Raw genomic sequence first — 20,521 nt, forward strand, 5'->3', positions numbered from 1 at the left:
AAAGACTCCGGCAGCCCAGGACGTGCCGGGGTGCCCAGCTCTGGCTGGGGCAAACGCCCCCACGTCTGCAGTGATGGAGCACGGGGACGCTGAGGCCCCAGGAGCGGCTGTTGCAGGGTTCATCCACAGTCAGAGCGGTGCCGAGGGGCTGATTCTGCCCCCTCTGCCCCCGGGTTGGTTTCTCGTGCTGGAGCCCAGCCCTGCTGGCTGCCTTTCTTCCCCCGGCAGACCTCCACCTCCATCCCCTGCCTCTTTCCCTCGCGCGGGTTCTTCCCAGCCGCCAGCTCAGGAGCCAACTGTGAACCTCGAGGGCATCGTGGTGGAGCTGTGCAGCACCGGCCACAGTCCCGGCTTGCCCCAGAAGGAACGTGGAGGCTCCGCTGCTGCCCAAGGCCGGCCCTGGCCCCATCACAGCACCGTGCCCGCACCCCGGGGCAGGCAGCAGCCCCCCTGCCCCTCGCAGGGGTGGCAGCGGGGAGCCCAGTCCATCGTGCTTACCCTGAGATACTGCCGCGGGGCGAAGGGCCAACACCAGCCTGCAGCTGGGCTTGGGCTTTCCTGGCGATGGCCACTCAATGTTTCTGATGAGAAGCAGGGAGCAGAGGTGCTCTGGTGCCCGGGGAGCGCTCCTGCAGCTCCCGGAGGAGCTGAGCCGGCTGTGGAGAGGCTTCGGGCTGGTGCTTCTCTGCAGAGCTGTGAGTCCTGCTCCTGTCCTCCCTGTCATCCAAAGCAGAGGGGCAGATGGAAGCGGCATGTCCCCCGCAGGTACTGGGCTGCACCCTGCTCCCTGGCTGTTCTGAGCAGGGCTCCACACCTGGATGCTTTCCTGAGACGTGTCCCACTCCCCGACACGGGGACGGTCCCCTCGCCTCGGCCGTGCCACCCGGTGCCCACTGCCATGGGACGGGGCCAGCGGGACCCTGCGGCAAACCCTGCGCCTAAGACGGCTCTGAGCAATCACTTGCAGGCTCTTGCAATGGAGACGTTTTTAATTTTTAACAACAAAAGTACTGCAAAACCCCTCTGTGCGTGCGTGGCCGGTGCGGGGGGTGCGGCGCGCAGGGCTCGGCCCCCTCTGCCGCTGCTGCCCGCAGTGGGGTCCAGGCAGACCCCGGGGCTCTGCAGCACACCTATCGCAGTTTAAATAGAATAAATACAGTGAAGAAAACAGTAAAATCTTCAATAAAGAGGCAAAAGGAAAGACAACAGCAGGTCCAGGGGTCCAACCAAACTCCACGTAGTCTCTGGATTAGTTACTGAGGAAGTTCTATGAGAGCACATTAAGTTCGCAGCTGGAGACTCTCGTGGCGCTGTCTTTATATCGAAACTTCGTATTCTCTGGTTTCCTGAAAAGAAGGAAAAACCGTTTTAGGGCAGCAGCTGCATTTTGGGATAACCACCCCATTCCAAGAGGTGCTCCAGGGGTCCCTTTGCTCCCTGGAGTGGTCCCCTCCCTGCCCAGCCCAGGGTTTTTGAAAGCCTCCGGGACCGCTCACGGTTTGTCCGCTTTCTCCCCAAAGTCCTGGTGCCGCACACGCAGCAAACCCTTTGAAACCCTTTGCTGCCAGGCAGCGGATCAGCCCCAAGGAGCGAGGGGCCCAGCAGCACTCACCCCTGTCTCATAGATCGGGTTGTCGAACTCCGTTTCTACCGTGATCTGGCTGTAGGGGTGCGAGTACATGAGGGGCAGGCGGAGGCTGGAGTAGTACCGGCACCTGCGGGGCGATGCCAGGGTCACAGAGCTGCATGGTGCTGGGCAAAACCCAGTGCTCGCCCACCCCATCCTCCCACGGGACCCCAGGGGGTGCCCGGCTCCCCCAGGGATGCTTGGCAGCCCCAGGCAGTCCGGGGGGACCCTGCAGGGCCCTACCTGGTGATGTAGATGTACGCTCCCCCCAGCAGCAGGGAGATGATCAGCACCGGGATGAAGATGGCCAGGGCCATGTTTCCCCCCTCCAGCGATGTCTCCGCAGCAGCTTCTGCTACTAAAAGGACAAGATCTCTCACGGGGGTTTTTGCCCAGCACCCGCTGCCCCCCCCTCTGCCTCCGCTCCTGCCCTCGCTCCTCGCCCAGGGGACTCTGCCTGGGCTGGAGGCACCCGCAGGAGCCTGCTCCTCCTCCCCTCCCCAGGCAGTCTTGGGGCTTTTTTTTTTTTTTTTTTTTTTTTTTTTTTTTTTTTTTTGGTTTTAATTGGAGGGAACAGAAGTGCTGGGGTACTGACAGGCCACCTCCTGTTCTTACCCTGCCATCAGAGGGGTTCCAAGGGATGATTATCAATATGCTGATAGGCATTTAATAAATAAATATAAATATAAATATAAATAAATATATTAATGTCCTGCAGGGCTGCACCGGCCCCTCCCAGGTGCTGAAGGTGCCCCCTCACCAAACGGGGCCGAGGGCATGCAGCGGGGCGCACTGCCCAGGCCCTTCTGTGCCCCCCGTGCGCACGCAGTGCTCACTCCCCCAGTTCCAGCCCGAGGGGTTTCTCCTGGGGTGCTGTGGGGTTTTAGGCTGGGGAGCTCCCAGGGATGCCAGGAGGCGGTGGGGGGGGCTCGGCTGTCTGCAGGGAGAGCTCTGCACGGAGCCGTGCACGGGGCTCCTCCAGCAGATGTCACTCACCTTCCAGAGCGTGCTCGAAGCTGTCCTGGTTCACTGGAAGAGAAACGGGGAGTTACTGGTAGGGAACTGGGCTCGCAAAGCCTGCTGGCAGCTTTCAGTGCTCTGCCTGCTGAGGGGTCACTGCCCCAGCCTGCGGCTGCTGTAGGAATCTGAGCTGGGAAAGCACGGACTGAGCTCCCCACACCCGTGGGGGTCCCGAACTGCTGCAAGCAGTCAGCCTGTGCCAGTGCATGCACGGTGACCGAGCAGGCTCTGCAAACAGCAGCAGGATGGCTCTGCCTGGGCTGCGCTGCCCTCCGGAGTGCCATCTAATTAGGAATTAAGCAGGAATTAAGAACAACATCCCTGCAGCTTAAGTGGCAACGGGAGGGCCCTCCAGGTCCAGGAGGCTCACTGCAACCACAGCCTGCCCGGACCAGAGCCGAGGGTAGCTCCCGGGGCCAATGTGGACACCTGGGGCAAGCATCGTTACTCACCCAGGGCAAACAGCTCTGGGGAGAGCAGCACAAGGAAAGCAAGAGGACAGCCCAGCGCACCCCATGTGGTGCTCACAGGCTCGGCTCCCCCTCCCCGGGCCTGGCACAGACACAGGTTGCCCCCGCGCCCCCTTTGCCGCTACCTTTGCAGATGGGCAGCGGGCCGCTCCAGTGCGAGGGCTGGCCCAGGATGCACTTGATGGTGACCTCCCCCATGAGCTCGAAGCCCTCGTAGCACATGAAGGTCAGGGACTCGCCGGGCAGGTAGAGGCGTTTGTAGAGTATTTGGTAGCCGTTTTCCGGCAGTCCCGGGTTGTCGCACGCCAGCGACTCCTCGGCTGGAAGGGAACAACACAGCCCGGGTGAGCCTGAGAGGCAGCTCCTGAGATCGCAGCCAGCCTGCCCGCAGGGTGAAACCCTGCACCACCGCAGGTGGCTGGGCACGGTCTCGGTGCAGGGAAGGTCCCGGGGAGTGGGGGGCAGCAGGAGGAGCTGCCCCAGCGCAGCACGCTTACAGACACAGTGCGGGAGCCGCGAGGTCCAGATGGGCGTCCCCGTCTCGCGGCTGTAGCAGGTCAGCAGCGAGCTGCCCTCCAGCACGAAGCCGGGGTTGCAGGTGTACTGGATGGTGGTCCCCACCAGCAGCACCGGGTCGGAGATGAGCCGGGTCGAGTGCTCCACCTCCCCCGGGTCCGTGCAGTACATAACTGGGGAAAAGAGTTCGTCTGGGTCATGAGCGCGGGGCTGAGACCCAGCAACTGCTGTGAAGGGGACAAGGTGGGGGTCCTGGGGATGTGGCGGGGGTCCTGGGGATGTGGTCGGGGTCCCGGGGACATGGTGGGGGTCCTGGGGATGTGGTAAGGATTCTGGAGATGTGGTGAGGGTCCTGGGGATGTGGCAGGGGTCCTGAGGATGTGGTCAGGATCCTGGAGATGTGGTGGGGGTCCTGGGGATGTGGTGGAGGTCCTGGGGATGTGGTGGAGGTCCTGGGGACATGGTCGGGATTCTGGGGATGTGGTGGGGCTCCTGGGGACGTTGTGGGGGTCCTGGGGATGTGGTGGGGGTCCTGGGGACGCGGTGGGGACAGCCAGCACATTGCTCGGGGCTGGCGGAGCAGGGCAGGGCAGTGCAAGGGGCACGTACTCTTTTCGCAGAAGGGGGGGTCACTGCTCCAGCTGAGGTCCCACTGGCAGGTGAGGGTGTCGCTCCCCACGATGTCGTACCCCGGGTCACACTGGTAGGTGATCTTGGCCCCCCGCACCAGCTCCGTGTGCGACGTGGTCTTCCAGCCGTTCTGGATCTCGGGCAGGTCGGAGCAGGAGTCGTTGCGGGACACCTCTGCAGGCAGAGAGGTGCTGGCTGCCACCCCCGAGCTGCTGCCTGGGGACACACAGCTCCTCGCAGGGCACGCAGCCCTCCCTACAGCTCTGCGGCCCTACACACCATAATCAGCCCATCCGGCAGCCTGAGCTGTGCCTGGCATCCTCTGGGCAGGGGGAAGGGGCAGCCGGGGGGGTCTTTGAGTCTCCCCGGCCTCTGACCTTCAAGTTGGGCCAAAATAACACTGCCCTCTTGCAGAACCAGCCTGGAGCAGCTGCACGCTGTGCCCAGCGCCCCGTCCCCCCTTACCGATGTAGTTCATGATGAACCCTTGCCCCTTCCCGAAGATGAGCCCAGCGGGGTCCGAGTGGAACTGGATGGTGAGGTCGGGGCTGGACGAGTAGAGCTTCTGGGGGCCGCTGCTGCCGACGTACTGCCCCAGGATGCGGGCCGTGAGCTCGTCCCCGTCGTAAATGGTGAGGATGTCGCTGTTGGTGAGGTTCAGGCTGCAAAGCAGAGCTCGGTCAGCCGCGCGCAGTGGTGCGGGACCGAGGGGCAGCGAGGTGACCCCAGCGCCACCCACACCCCTTCCTAGGGCTCCCTGTCCCCAGGGACTCAGCTCCCCTGCTCCTCCAGCGGCAGCCCCCCCCTCCAGCCCCGTCCCCAGCTCCCTGCTGTGGGTGCTGGGGAGGGTCCGAGCCTTCTCCTCGCCGCCCCAAGCCCGGTGTCCCTGCGCCAGGTGAGCTCCCCGGGGCGCCCCGGAGCTCGGGCTGCGGCCGGCAGCCCCCGGGGAGCGGCACCGGCTCCGTGGGGCTTGGGGGGGGGTCCCCGCCGTGCGGCAGGGCAGGGGCAGCCCCCAGAAGGGGCGTCCCGCGGCGCCCCCCGCCCGTGGCCCCGCCGCCAGCAGGGAGCGGTGCGGGGCCGCGGAGCGGCGGCTGCCGGCGGAGCGGCGGGGACGGCACGGGGGGAGCACAGAGAAAAAGGGCACGGAGAGGGGGCAGGGGGGGCAGAGAAGGACAGGACAGGGCAGGCAGGGCAGGGAGGGCAGGGAGGGAGGACAGGGAAGCAGCGAGCCCTGCTCCTGAGCCAGCAGCGCAGCGCCGGCTGCATACCCCGGGCTTGCAGCAGGGATGGGGCTGTCCCCAGCTGCCCCCCCAAGCAGGAGGGGACAAACGGCACTGGCACTGGGGACAAAAGGCATTGGCAGGGACAGAAGGGCTCTCGCCTCTCTCCCCAGCAAAGGGCACGGGAGTCCCCAGCTCCTCGCTGCCCTGCCCCGTCCTGCCGGCCAGCAGGGCTCACCAGCAGCGGGGGCGCAGCCAGCACCCAGCTCACGGAGGGACAGGGGCTGGGACACCACGTCCTGCAGGGCACAGCACCCACAGCTCCAGCCCCACAGGAGACATCTCCAAAGAAACCTCCCCTGCTAAGCCCAGGCCCAACAAGTGCCCTCGTAGCGCCCTGGGGCCAGCCCCGTGCAGGATGGTGCTGGGGGGCTGCAGCCAGGCCCCCAGCAGGATCCGGCCACCTGCACCTGCTCAGCACCCATGGGCTCGGATGTGTTCGGTCACCCCTGCCCTGCGCATCCGTCCGCCTAACTCGGCCTTGTTTGGAGCCGCCTGAGCTGATCCCCAAACGTTTTATTAAGAATGTTCTTGGAAGGCGCCCAGTTAATCCCCATGGCGAGCTGACATTTGTAGTAAATCTCTGCTTTCTGTCAAACATGATTTTCTCGGTGACATTTATGTTTGATGACTTCAAATCGCCTGGCCTCCCGTTCTGCTCAGCCCAAGTGCCCGCAAATCCGTAAGAGCTGCGCTGGGAGCTCCGAGTTGTGATTTTTACAGAAAGCCTTAAAACCTTTATGACTCTAAGCCCATACTTGAAAAAACACTCTCCCTCTTGAAAACCCCAAATAGCACTGAAGGAGATTCCCTTTGCATGGGCAGCATTATCCCACCAAAGGCTCCCCCCGGTGCCAAAGCCCACTGCCCCCCGAGCACCCAGAGGTGCGGTGGGGACGCGGTGCCTGCCCCAGCCTGGGCAGAGGCAGCCGGGGGCTGCCCCAACACGAGGAGCTCCTGAGCAGCACGGCTGGGCTGGCACTCGGAGGGGAACTGGTGCCTTCGGTGAAGCAGTGCAGGTCTCACAGGAGCAAGAAGGCAGCACAGGAGCTGGGCAGAGCCTCGCCTGCCTCCTCACCCCCCCGTTTGCCTCCCAGCACTGCCTGCATGGCATCAGCCCAGGCACCCAGCTGAGGTCTCCTCCTTGCGGATCTCCCCAGGCTTTCCCAGCCCCGGATACACCAGCTCATGAGGAGGCTGTGCTGTGCTCTGAGCTGCTCACGGCTGCATCCATGGCACTGCTCCCTCCGGCTTTGCTTGGGAGAGGCCCAGGAGACATCTCAGCAGCAGTTAACTACTGGATGGGTGCTGCAAGGTGAGGTAAGATGCAATGCAATGGATGCTGCAAGGCGATGGAAGCTGCAAGAACACTTTGAATTTCTGGAGCAGCACTTGGTGCTGTGCTGAGCCTCCCTCTGGGTGCTGAGCGCACTGCAGGGGATTAGAAAAGCACCGAGGGGGGAGAGCAGAAGCAGAGGGGGTCCCTGGGCAGGGGGATGCTGCAGCGGAGCGGGCTGGGCCGGGCAGTGGCAGGGCAGGGCCATGCAGCCGTGCCCAGGAGCTACTCACAGCTGGATGTCCAGGAACAGCCGCTTCTCCTCGCCCACGTGCACCCTCCAGACGCAGTCCTCTCCCTCCGCGTAGGGCTCGGGCCAGTTGGGGGACAGGATCACCCCGGCCACGGCCGTCAGCTCCCCGCCGCACATGGCTGCAGGAGAGGCGGGCAGGGTCAGCCGGTGCCCGCGGTATCGGGGCAGGGCACGGTGTCACCCCACAGCAGGTCACTCACCGCGGCACAGCGGCTCGGTGTCGTTCCAGTAGGGGTCCCGCATGTTGACGCACTCGATGACGGCGGGGCCCTGCTCCAGGGAGTGCCCGGGGTCGCACGTGAACTCCACGGTGGTGCCCAGGTTGTAGGTGGGGTCGGAGGTGGTGAAGTTCCCGTTCTGGATGTAGGGCTCGTAGCAGTGGCCCCGCTCGAAGGCTGTGAGAGGAGCCCCCGGTAGTGGTGCGGGCACGGAGCCGGCTGGGGACGGCGCTGCCCCCTGGCTCCTCGACCTCCCCCTGCTCCCAGTTTTGGGGGTGCTGGGGGAGCCCCAGGGCTCTGCCAGGAACCTGACCCTCCGTCCCCACCATGCACGGCCACTCTGCTGCACGAACGGCCTCCTGCATGGTGTGCTTTAGGACTACAACCACTTATCTGTGCTGAGCCACGCAGGTTTAACCAAACCCCGCTTCCTTTGGGAAGGAGAGAGGGCGCTGGGCCATGGGGCTGGGTTCTGCCCCCCAAAGCCAAGAGGGGGCAGGCACGGGGGGGGGCAGCATGGTTTGATGGCGTGCCAGAAGTTTTGGAAGTGTAAAGGGAGAGCTGTTAACTTGGGGCACAGATTATTACACTTCAGAAGTGTAATACTTGCGGGATGGGTGCGGTGCCCACAGGAGGGCTGGTGACGTGCACAGGGCAGGGGTCGGGACAAACCCAGCCCTGCGTGGCACCAAGGGACGGGGCCAGACGGGGCCTTTGGCCACGGGGGCTGTGCACCTCCCGCAGCCTGACAGCACCTTCGGGTCGGGCTCGGAGGAGCACTGTGCCAGGCACTGCGCTCACCAGCACAGCCCTCTGTTGGAACAAACGGGATTTCACTATTCCTGTCCCTTGCTAGGGAAAATATTCCCAAAACTGCCGCAGCCACAGGAGGTTCGGAGAGCCCCCTGTGCCCAGCACCACGGGGATGGGATCCGCTGGGACCCCTCCTGCAGCCCCCACCGCCCGCTGCCCTCGGGCCCGCCGTGACAGGGGAGGTCACCTTCGAAGCGGATGTTGAAGGCGGTGGCGGCGGCGGGCTCCTCGGCGAGGAAGTCGATGCGGATGGAGGAGCCGTTGCTGATCACGCCCTCGAAGGGCACGCTGTCGGCTCGCAGCGAGTCGTAGAGCACGGCGGAGCGGTTGGAGTCCCCGCTGTACACCACCATCCTGCGCCGGGACACAGCGTGTGAGGGGGGTCTGCCAGGTCCAGCGGGGACAGCACCACTGCCCTGGCCAGCCCCGGACCTGGCTCCTGGCCCCTGGGAGCTGCTCCCAGGGAAGGGGGCACCGGGGGGACATGGTGCCTGCTGGGGACGGGGACACGCAGGGCTGGTGGGGACCCAGCCCTTCCTCCTCACAACAGCGCCTGCTCCCCGGCATGCCCAGCACACGGCATTTTAAAGAACTCATGCAAACAAACGTTCACCAACCAGAAAAGTCTCTTTTACTGCACCATAAACAGGAGCTTTATCCTTTGGCTTTACTGCGCACCATAAAGCTGCTTTACTGCCTGTTGCCAGACCGAATTCTAACGCTCTCTAAACACGCGCATCGGTGCCATAAGCATGTGCTTTCTGCTACGGATGCTGATGGCCTGGGACCTGCAGCACCCTGCATGTGGTGAGGGCAGGGCACCTGCACGACCCCCCAGCACCAAGAGCACATCCCCAGGACAGCAAGCAGCCCCTTTTGCTCAGAGACCTTGCCTCCTGCGTGCTCGAATGCCTCCACCAGGACTCTCCTCTCCTGCACCGGGGCCTCCCTCTCCCCCTTCCTCACCGGCTCTCCTCCCAGCACTGCCCCTGGGGCAGCCCTGGCACCAGGAGGGCAGGAGGTGGTGCTGAGCCCAGCCGGGGCTTCCAAGCTTTGGTGATATTTGGGCAGCACCCAAAACCCACCCCGCTCCTCGCCCTGAGCAGAACAAAGCTCGGCGCGGACCCCTCCGCGGGCTCCCAGCACCTCACCTGTCCTTCTCGGTCAGCAGCAGCTTCTCGAAGTGCAGGTGCAGCTTCTGGCCCGGGGGGGCCCCGATGGTCCACACGCAGTACATGCTGCTCGACTGGTTGCCCGTGTAGCTGGGCGAGAGGACGCGGCCGATGGTGGCGTTGTGCACGGTGCCGCCGCAGGGCGCTGCCAACGCAGGGCACGGGAGAGGTGAGGGCAGGGGCACGGGGGTGTGAGCTTATCTATGGGGGGGCTTCTGCTCCGCAGAGGGGAGAGATGGCGGGGAGCTGACACCCCCCCAGCCATCACGGCTCGCACCTGAGCAGATGGGTTCTGGGCTGCTCCAGTGAGGCCGGGAGGCGTTGATGCACGTGAGCACCCTGGGGCCCTGCAGCTCGTAGCCCAGGTGGCAGTGAAAGTGGGCGATCCCCCCCGAGTGCAGGTCCATGACGGTGACCTCCCCAAAGTCGGGTCTCCGCGGAAAGCTGCAGCTCAGCATGAACACTGGAACGACACCGCACGGCTCCGGGCTGGGCTGCTCCGAGGCGCCCCGTGGCCAGGGCTGGGCACCGGGGGCGTGCTGGATGCGCCCGCGGTGCCATGGGCAGCGCCCGCTGCGGGGCCGGCTGCACCCCGCCGCTGCTTCCCACCTGTTACTGCTTCTGGGCAGACCCAGTTTCTATTTTAGAATAAATTTGCCCGAACGCATGCATTTTTTATGGCTTCCCGAGGAAAAAATAGGCATTTAGTCAGAGTCTGTGCAGGAAGAGCAGCCGAATGGGGACAGCAAAGGGGCGAGGAGCACAACCGCCACGGCACGTTATCAGACCCTCTGCCCAGGGCACCACGGAGGCTGCTGCTCACTCCTACCCCATGCACCGGCCTCGGGGGGCAGAACCCAGCACGTTCCCACCCCACAGGGCCGAGGGGCTGGCGGGGGGGCACCTACCCTGGTAGTGGAGCTGGAAGGTGCCCACCGCCTCGTCCTGGAAGGTGCGGAAGTAGACGGAGATGGTGTTGGTGGGGCTGCGGATCACCTGGCCCTCCACCAGCAGCGTCTGGTTGGCCAGCACCACCAGGCTGTCGTCGTCCACGCCGCGGATGGAGAGCACCTCTCCGTCCGACAGGTTCACGCTCTTCACCTGGGGGGAGCAGAGAGTGGTGAGGCTGCGGGGGTGAAGGTGGCCGGCCCGGGGGGCTGGGAGCACGGCCACGTCCCAGCCCCAGGCACACACAGCTCACACCAGGAACCCTCCCCGGGGTCCTGCACCTGCACCCGGAGCGGGCGGGGAGTCACAGCAAACGCACCTAATGAGCAGTCCCAAAAGGCTTTAATTAGTATTTGGAAAAAGCCGAAGAAGTAACCCCACATTTGCATTTCACGTCCATTTAGCTTAATAAACGGGCTCATATTTCAGCAGAAAGACGCTCATCAGATCGCTTGTTTCCTTAAGTGTGCGAGGACCCGGGCTCTATATTTAGCGCACGCCGCAGCCTCAGCCGGTAATCGCCCCCCCCGGCGCTGTTGTGCCGGGAAGGCTTTGTTGCTGCTGCCCCCAGCGTGCCCGTCTCCCCACCCCGCTGCACGCAGATGTGCAGCAGCACGGTGCCAGGGCGCTTCGGCGGCGCGTGGCAGGAGCTGCACGGAGCCTTCCCACGGGCAGCCCCCTCCGATCCGCGGGCAGAGCCAGGCTTCCTCGGCACCGAGCCTGCCTCCCTGCCCCTGAGCTCTGCACGGTGCCAGGAACAGCCCCGGCCTCACCCCACTGCCTTTGCTGGAGTTGGTGCTGCGGGATGGGGCTGAGCAGGGGCAGAGCCAGCCGGGGCCGTGCTTTTAACCCAGGAGCTGCCTTTGCCCTGGTTTGCAGCAGGGAGCCTCTGGCCCAGCAGGACACACAGCCCAGCAGCCCCGGAGCCGCCAGCCACAGAGTTCCTCGCCTCCAGGCTCTGTGCTGGGAGCGTGGCCGGCCTGGCACGCCATGCACACACCACACCTGGCTCAGATGTGCTCGCTAATGAGCGGGGGGAATTAACCGCCGCCGAGGGGGAGTGATGTGGAGTTCGGGATCCAAGAGCAGCTCCGTGGCTGCGCGCCGCGCTAATGACTTCCCTCCAGCTCTCGCTGGGGCAGTTTTGCTTCCTGAGCCGGGTCTGAATCACCGCGCAGCCGTTTCCAGGGTTTCTAACACGTTTTGTTCTGAAATCAAAGATAAACCTGCTCCCCAGCTAGCTTCCTCCAGCGACGGCTGGCATCAGACAGGCTGCCTAGCACCGAGCCGCTCCGGCACATCGGGAAGCGGACGCTGAGGGGTGCCAGCAGAGCACAGCAGCTGAGGACAGCCGGGCAGCTCGGCTCTGCCACCGCCTCCTTCCCTCCCTAAAACTGTTCTGCCCTTGGGGAGGGGGCACATTGGGCTGATGGAGCCCAGAGGAGCAGAGGAAGGCGCAGTGTCCCCCTGGAACCACGGTGTCCCCAGCCCCTTTGTGGGCGCCACGGGGCACAGGCACCGCTCAGCCAGGCCAGGGCGTGGGGACACCACGGAGAGGGAGGTGGCAGTGCCGGGTCACGGGCACCCCTGGGGGACCCCTTCCTTTCCGGAGCAGCCGGCAGCTCCAGACGAAGGCGGTGGCCGCGTGCCAGGGACCGTCAGCCGCTGCGAGAGGCTCCATCTGCACGGCTTCCTGCCAGGGGCTGCGGAGGACAAGTTCCTGCTCTGATCGGAGACGGAGCCCGTGTCGGCTCCTGAAAAGTCTGCCGGGAAGCCAGGAGGGATCCTTAGCTCAGACTGTCAGGCTTGCTCACCCACTAGAAAAGCTCTTTAGGGAAATGCTATTTCCTGCCAAGAAAATTCAAGATTTTAAAAATAAATAAATGCAATTTCACAAAATATTCTTGGAGCTGGCACCTCTGCCACTCGAGCTGCTGCAGGGCCCTGGCCTGGGCAGGGCTGGAGCTCACCGCAGGGTGCTGTGAGTGCTGCTGCAGTGCAGGGATGCTGGGGGTGCTGGGGGCACTGCCTGCAGCTCAGCACGGCCCTGGCAGCCCCAGCACCGCGCTGACACCCTGCGGGACACCCAGGCTTTGTGCCCGCTCGTCACCAAAGGCAGATCTCACCCGTACTCCAGAGGGATCAGGATCCACCCCCAGGAAGCAGAGGGGCCTCGTGCACTGCTCCCAGCGCAGCCGAGGGGCAGCACCAGGGATGTGGGGGCTGTCTCTGCTGGTGCTGCCCCCCAGCCAGGGATGGGTACCATCACCCCAGGTACCAGGCAGGAAACTGAGGCAGGGCCGGGGGTGGTCCCCAGCCCCATCCCCTGCTGTTACCAGCACCGGCACGGCCCGAGCACGGCGTGAGCAGAGCTGCAGGCAGGCTGTGCCCAGGCAGCGCAGCCCCACTTTCATGATTTCATTTGTCTGGAAGCCTCAGAAGCAGCAGCAAAACCAAACGCGAGGCTCAGGGGGTGGGGAGGCTGATTTTATGCTCCATTAAGATCTCAGCTTACAACGGGAGCAAGGTCAGGAGCGGTGTCACCCGATGGGTTATGGACAGCAGCGCGTTTACAGCGGTGCAGGCTGTCCCCGGCACCCTGAGGACTGGGGGAGGCAGGGTTACGACCACGGGGATGTGGCTGAGACATGCACGAGTGGCAGCGCGTGGCCCTGTGCCACTGCTGTCACTGCGCTGTGCCGCTGGGACCCGGGCGATGTCCCCATCGGGGCATGACCCACGGCCACTGCCGAGCCACGAGGGCAGCCCCTTGCACATGCCAGCCGAGGGGATGGCACGGACCAGCTCGCTGGAGCCGCCGCTCTTTGTAACGCCCGTGCTTGGCTACACAGATTAAAAGTTAATGCATTTTAATTGGGTACAAATTGTGACATGGGGAGAACACAGGCACAACAAAAGGCGGCCGAGCAGAGCACAGAGCCTGAACCGACGGCGTCTGAAACGTGCTGAGGGTGTTTGGCGACCTCCCCTGCCTCTCCGGGCTGCTCCCCAGCACCCCCCAGCCTCCTCCAGGCTTTGGGGCATTTGCACAGTGCCTGCAGGGGGGAGCCTTGCTCACGGAGTGCCGCAGCCTGCCCTTGCGTGTTCTGCACTCCCCGTTTGCAGGGCGTGCAGTGCCTGCTCGCAGACGTGGTTTCACTGCCCGTGCCCGCAGCAGGGCAGGATTTTGTCCAAGCGATGCTGGCTGGGGAGGGGACGTGTCGGCGGCGCTGCTTCACCCCTTCCCACAAGGGCTGAGCAGCGTTTTGCAGATCGCCTGGCAGCATCTCATTGCTAAATCACTTGTACGGCATTTTAGCGCCTCGCTCACAGCTGACGCTCAGGATGTACCAGTTCCCTCGAACAGTTTATTTATTACACAGCCCAAGAAAACTATCTATTTTTTCTCCAGGACGGGCACTTTTAGCAAGCACGGGAGCCCAGGCGGCTGTGCCTGGTCCTGCCCACAGCCCGCTGAGCCCCTGCTGCCGTGGTGCAGGGGGGGCCGAGCCGTGGTGACCCCAACCCCCCTGACGCATTTCTCACCTGCAGCTCCACGCCGTAGCCCGTGTAGACGGTGACGTTGTAGGTGCACTCCAGGAAGCTGTGCAGGGGCAGCGGGGGGTAGTCGGTGGAGTCGATGTAGCCCTCGGGGTCGTAGAAGCTCACGCTACAGCGGACTGGGGGGGACACACGTCAGACACTGTCCTGGGGCCCATGCCCAGCAGCGTGCACCCACCCCACCTCTTTTTCAGTGGAAAACCATGGCCAAGGAAAAAAAGTTTGTCTCCAGAGGTGCTCAGGCACTTCTGCAGGGCAGCTTTTGGGGAAACCCATACCGCCAAAGCGCAGAAGGTTCCAGGTGGCCCCAGGTCCCCCACCACTGCTGGACCCCCCCCAGCCCCCTTGGCACAGCTTCCCCGTGCCAGCTTACCCGGGGTGGGCTCCGTGGTGATGACGGTGGTGGTGATGATGGTGGAGGTAGTGGTTTCCTGGCTCTCCTCCAGCGTGGAGCCGTTCCCCTCGCTCTCGGTGCTGTCCGTGTGGTTAACAGCAGCACCCGTGGGAGCCGCGGTCGGGGCCGTGCTGGCATCACCAGGGCCACCGGGGAGGGGACGAGCGGCTGCCGGCGGCAGGGTGGACGGGGAGATCTGCAGCACGGGGCGGCTCGTGGGGTCCCGGCCCCCCCAGGGCAGCTCGGGAGGGCTCAGCCCCGGTGTCCCCCCCCCAGCCGCTGCCTCTGCCGGCACGGGCGGCTCCTGGGAGGAGACGGGGAGCCTGGAGCCCGGCACGCTCACAGCCTTGGGGGTCCCCGGCAGGGTGGGCTTGGGCTTGAGGTGCTTCCTGGCTGTGTTGGCTTGCTTTGGAGCCGGCTTTTTCTTGACAGTTTGTTTTGCATCAGCCCCGGGGGCGGCAGCGGGGGCTGGAGGGACGTGGCTCCGCGTGGGCAGCGTGGGTCCCCGTGCCGCCGGCTCCGCGCCGTCCTCGGCCGGGGGCAGCAGGTTGAGGGCTGCGCCCTGCCCCGGCCCCCCGCTGCCCCCCGCCTCCTCCGCCGGCTGCTCCGTGCCCGGGGGCTCAGGGCTCGCGGGGAGCTGCGCTGCCTCCGGCCTGCCGTCTGCAACAGAGGGGGAAAAAGTGGGAATTCGGCAGTGCTGGGCATGAAATCGCAGCTGTGCCCGCGGCACAAAATCAGCCCCCCAGAGAGCGGCGGCTGATTGAATGCCCGCTGCTCTCCCAAACGTGCTTATTACCGGGAAGCAATAATGAACCTGTGCTGATTCCCTGAAAGTTGGCTTTCTGCTGGGGCTCGGTGGCCTTATCGTGCCGTTTCAGAGCTGCAGTTTGGTCTCTTTATCTAGAGGTCAGCTGTTCAGAGAGGTTTGCTCGCTCACGCTGAGTTTGTTGCTCTGCCTCGCCTCTCTGAAAAGCCTTTATTTCTGCAATTGCCATCAGCAAATGCGGTTATTTCAGAGCCTGATTAGCCCGTGGCTCTTTCCTGTTGTCTTCCCCCGCCGCTGCCTGATGGGGAGCAGACACGGTTACCTTCCCCCAGCCCCCCTCACCAAGGCACCGTCCGGACCTGCGAGGCTGCTCCTTGGGCATGGGGGCAAAGCCGCGTGCGGGAGACAAGGGCAGGCAGAGCCACGCACCACCACCCAGCCGGGGAGCTGACTGCCTGAAAAGTGGGATTCTGTAGGTTTATGCACCACCGGTGGGTCTGGCTGGGCTGCAGCCCATGGTGTGAAATAAGCTCTAAGCACACCGCAGCCCTGCGAAGTGCTGCAGGAAGCGAGCAGGAGCCGAGCGGCGACATTCCCCATGGAAACAGCAGTTGCCAGGGGAGGCGCGCAACGCGGGCAGGCGATGGGGACAATGTACGCGGGGACAGGGGGGAAGTGAGGCTCCGGGGCCAAAAGGGGCAGTGAATGCAAACCCAGGGAGGTCAAACCCCAGCAGCGGGGCCGCCTGGGGATGTGCAGCTTGGGGTGTAAGTGGGGGTGAAGGTTCTGCCCCCACAGCCCCACGCCCTGCCCTGGCTGTCCTCCAGGAAGGCATGGTGATGATCCTCTGGCTCACCCCAGGCATTTAATTGCAGCTGCTATTACAGAGTCTTCAAACAAAAGCGCAGCACTTGTTTAAATTTAGCCTGATTTTCTGCATTTCAGGTTCTAGCAATTAGGGTAGGACCGGCATGAAAAGGAAGAAAGGAGCTTTTTGATGTGAGACCTGGAACGCGGGGACACTTCAGGGCTATTACTGTGGGTGGGTGCAGTGTCCTCGGAGTTCAAGCACCGTTACCATCACCTGCTGACTGTAATGCCTCTGAACATTTGTTTTGGACGTGTTAGCGTTAGTGCTGCTGGAGCTGTGCAGCACCAGCACCAGGACAGAGCAGGACAGCGCGGTCCTGCCGGCTGGTGGCAGTGCTGGCAGCGTGGAGCACCACGGGGCACCGTCAGCATCTCGTGGCAGCCGGTGCCATGGGCACCAGGGCAGCATCAGCAGAGCGCGGGGAAGCCGGTGGGTGCCGATGAGCCTCAGCCCGGCTCTGGGCAGGGCTTGCCCACAGCGCTGCCCAGCCTGCAGGAGCCTGAGCTGCTCCTGCCCGTGCCACGACGCCTGGAGCACAAGCACCGCCAGCCTTGCTCCTCCCTGCCCGCCCCTAGAATTTCGCCCGGAGGACGCCTGATGGGGAGGAAAGTTGCAGGGACCTTAACCCCGCCGCGGCGGTGACGCTGCAGAGCGCGCGGCGGAGCTGCTTGTTATGCTGTTCATGATCCTCTGGCTGCTCTGCAGCTCCCCCAGCCTGTTTGTTGCAGCCATCTGTTGCCTCTCATTATATATTTAAGTGCTGATCCTGGAAACACTCGGGCACCCGCTCTGCTTTCCGCAGAGGTGCGCGCTCACGCAGAGGTGACTTGCATGTGGAAAGCTCAGTCCCTGCTTTACGGGGACTTGCTGCATCGGGGCCTTCACAGGGCTCGGGCTCACGCACTGCAAGGGGTCAGCACCCACCCGGCTGGACCAGGGACACCAGGCGTTGTCACCTGCACACAGGCCAAGGAGAAAAGGGTCCAGCAGCGGCAATGGGGTGGCGGGGTCTGGACCTGAACATCCCAGAGGTCGCTGCCACCTCCCTTTGCCACCAAGAAATCAGCCGCACCGCAGCCGGCCCCAGCCACCGAGAGCTTTCTCCCCGCTCCTGTTACACTTTCCACGACTTAAAATATTAATTCCTTAATTAGCAGTGGTTCAGCAAATTCATTAGCCAATTCCCTTAGCACATTAGGAGACATTTCACACACGGCGTCTGCAGCCTCTTACTTGTGTCAGCTCCGAATCACGCCCCATCTCCCTGGGGGCTGGGTGCCACGGACCCCACGCATGCTGCTGGGCCCCGTGCCCCCCTCTCACTGCTCCGTGCTCCCCTCCTCATCCCACTATGGGCTGATCCTGGTGTCAGGGCGAGATGGGCACCCTGAGGCTGCTCTGCCCTGCCTGCCCTGCCAGAATCTCCTCTGCCTTCAGCTTCCCTCCCTGGCCCATGGATGGGACCCGCTGCTGGTGCCTGCCCCCGCCACGGCTCTGCCCGGCGGCTCGTGCTCGGCAGCGGGTTCTGCTTTATGGGACGGGGCTGTCTGACAAGGAACAGGGGTTCTCCTTTATGGGATGGGATGGGGCTGTCAGACAAGGAAGAGGCCACTGGCCCCAGGACACTGGCAGGGGGACACAGCAGGGCAGTTGGGGTGTCCCCGCAGGATCCTGCGCCCTTGCAGTCGCGGCGCTAGCAGAAGCAGCAGGAAGCGTCCCCAGGTTATTCGCCGTGTGCTCTCCGATTCTTAATGGATGTCGCTGCTAAGCCGTATTTTATGCTTTCAGAAAGTTGACTAATTTCTTATTAGATCCTTTGCCAGGATGCATTTAAACAGTTCTGTCCTTAACAAAGCATGAAATAAAACACTCTGTGTAGCGGCGCTGTAATGAGGTACTTAACGGGCTTTAGTTTGTAAAGGGCAAATGCGTATTTCAGGGAGGTGAATGCCGGCCGGGATGAAGCAGGGGATGAAGATGTGGGGGGGCTCTGGCATCCCCGATGAATTAGGGCATCCTCCTCACTGCAAGAAAGAGAAGTAACTAGCGATGCCAACTCCTGAGCACATCTCCTCCAAGCCAGCGCCGCGCTCCGGCATGTCCCTGGGTGCAGGGTCCAGCTGGGCACGGGGCACAGGTTGGCCTGGGCACCCCCACACCTCTTTCCCACCACCATCTCCGGGCTTGCTGCCTGCAGGAGCCCCCCTGGGGGTAAGAAGCACAGCTCTGAGCCCTACCAGCCCCGCCAGCTCTTGTCGTGGGCTCAATGTCTGACCACTGCTGCAGCACATCTCTGCCCTTGGAGGGCCCTGAGACAGCTTCCACCTCAACTCTGCATTACAGCCTTTCAGATGATGTGTTTAAGCAAACATTTACAGGGAAAAAATATTAAGCTTGCAACTTATGCAAGAAATCTGCTCTTCCCCGTGTGCTTTCAGTCTCTGCAGCCACCACCAGCACTGGCTGAGGCTGCCTGAAGTCCCCCGGGTGCTGCAGGGTGCCCGTGCCCCTTGCCAGCTGGGAGGCTGGGCTGTGGAGGGGGGGAGCAGCAGGAACCTGCCCGGCTGGCGAAATCCCTTCAGCTCTGCACAATCGATCCGGAGACACTGAGCTGGTGGAAGAGACATGATCGTGTTTGACCTTGATCTAATCTGCTAAACCAGCTCTGCAGAAAGCAGAGCTATCGCAGCCTACAAGGGTTTATGTTGTCGCCGTATCAGTAACGCCTCGGAGGGGGCTGGAGGCTGGGAGGGATGCTCGGAGCCCGGCGGTGTTTGCAGGCAGCCCTGGCAGCCTCCCTGCCCCGGGCACCCTGCTCGCAGGGCACCAGCCGCCTGCCCAGCCCGGGCGGTTTTGTCTCATGCTTTTGAAGATGTTTCTTTTCCTGCTGCTCAGCAATAAACCTGCTTTCTGTGCACACGCAGCGACAGATTTTAGGTCGTGGCCTGGAATTTGCTTTGATGGCCCAAATGTGCAAACTGAGCGAAGTGTCACGCGTTAAGCAGAGCGGTGAATGAGGCTGTGAGTCCCGGCGACTGAAAAAAAAGCTAATTAAATGCCAGCCAAAGCTCTCCCCTCTGCCACGATTTCATTTACTACCAGCTCTCGCTCTCCATAAAAGTGAAGCAGCCCTTCCAGGGCTCCCTCAGCAAGAGCAGCCTGCGTGCTGTCCACAAACCCAGGACACATCGATGTGTCCCAGCCGGGGTGGCAGGTCCGTGTCCTGTGGCCGGCGATGGCACGCGCCTGTGCGCTGCTGGAGCCACGGAGAGCGGGGAAATCTGATTGCTGCCAGGATCTCAGCTGGAGGGGCTTAGAGGAATTAGGGAACTGCAAATGCTTGATAAAAGGATGCTGAAATAATCATAAGGCACTCATTTTGCTGCTGTGCTCCTGAAAGAGCTAAACCGTGAGTAGCTGTATCGCCGGTTCCCATTACTAATACTGATGCTATCGCTGCCTGGCTGCGCGCGCCCCTTCCCAGCCTGCCGGAGGACTGCGGCTTGATTGCTTGAGTTCAGGAGCTGCCGTCCTCAAGGTTTTAGTGAGCTGATTATACCAGAAGCCCTGAGAAGCTTACACGGATACTATTAACAATGCTGCTCAGACCCCACGCTCTGCGCGCCGGGCTGAGGCGGATTGATGGGGCGCGCAGTCTGCAGGCAGCGCGTCCGCACCAGGCGTCCTGCATGAGCCCAGCCCCAAGTGCCAGGAGCAGTCCTGCAACCCAGTGCATCCCAGTGCACCCCAGTACACTCCAGCACTCCCCAGTGCACCCCAGCACACCCCAGTACACCCCAGTCTCTGTGTGCCCCAGCCCCTGCAGCGCTCCCTGGGAAGCAGCTGAACCCCCCTGGGGGGAGGACTGCCAGGCCCTGTGGCTGGGGACAGAGGGGATCGTGGCTGCAGCTCCCGAGGGGAAAAGCCAGCCCTTGCCCAGCAGCAGCCCCTTCCCAGCTTTCTGTCTTTTTCCTGACGGGTTCCTTGGCTTCACCCAATAAGGACCACGCTCTGAGCACCGCCAGCACCGTTCTCACATGGACAAATCTCCTGCGCATGCAGTGCTTCAGACACACTGCTGATTAAATCCCAAACTTCCTTCTTCCACAGGTTCATGTAGGGCTGATCCATGTCTCACATGGAAGCGGGACATAAAGGAGAGTCCCCTGATGCAACCCTTTGCCCGTGTTGCTGGAGGGCAGCACGTGTGGGAAGGAGCACGTTGTGATCCCGGGGGCTGCCACCCCGTGCCCACCTCCAGCGAGCACCGCGGAGATTTCACCGTCACAGAGAAGAGAAAAAGACAGCTTGAGTGTGAAGCAGGGATCTGAAAAAAAGCAGGTTGGGTCCATCAAAACACGCCGGTGAGATGGCTTGGAAACGTTTTGGTTTGGTTTCAAGTCTTAAAACATTTTTGCCTTAAATCTTGAAGAGCAGAAAAAGCTGAATCAAAACAGTCTTTCATTTTCAAAATGTCAAAACTGAGCGATGCCGCCTGGATATCCAACAGGAAATGTGGAACCTGCTCTCCCGCAGTTACTATTTCAGCAAATTAAGTTTTCCAGTGGAAAAAGAAGTTTCCTTAGCATCCTGACAGTTCAACTTATAAGCAAATAAAATAGTAGCAATCTAATCATCAGTGAGTC

General features: G+C 62.8%; 1 protein-coding gene across 1 annotated transcript; it reads right to left on the minus strand.

Annotated features, from left to right (window-relative positions):
- Window positions 1–969: 969 nt before the first annotated feature.
- Window positions 970–20,006, minus strand: SEZ6L (seizure related 6 homolog like). The gene is made up of 17 exons (XM_032199045.1): window positions 19,913–20,006; window positions 14,218–14,898; window positions 13,830–13,963; window positions 10,244–10,436; window positions 9,613–9,798; window positions 9,315–9,480; window positions 8,351–8,517; window positions 7,333–7,527; window positions 7,113–7,251; window positions 4,729–4,925; window positions 4,243–4,437; window positions 3,615–3,806; window positions 3,243–3,437; window positions 2,624–2,656; window positions 1,871–1,985; window positions 1,613–1,715; window positions 970–1,346 (listed from the first exon to the last, which is right to left on the minus strand). The coding sequence occupies exons 1-17, from the start codon at window positions 20,004–20,006 to the stop codon at window positions 1,317–1,319; spliced, it is 3,015 nt and encodes a 1,004-aa protein (XP_032054936.1). The 3' UTR covers window positions 970–1,316.
- Between the last annotated feature and the right edge of the window lie 515 nt (window positions 20,007–20,521).

This window comes from Aythya fuligula, chromosome 17 (assembly GCF_009819795.1).
Source record: "Aythya fuligula isolate bAytFul2 chromosome 17, bAytFul2.pri, whole genome shotgun sequence".
In the NCBI taxonomy this organism is placed as follows: Eukaryota; Metazoa; Chordata; class Aves; order Anseriformes; family Anatidae; genus Aythya; species Aythya fuligula.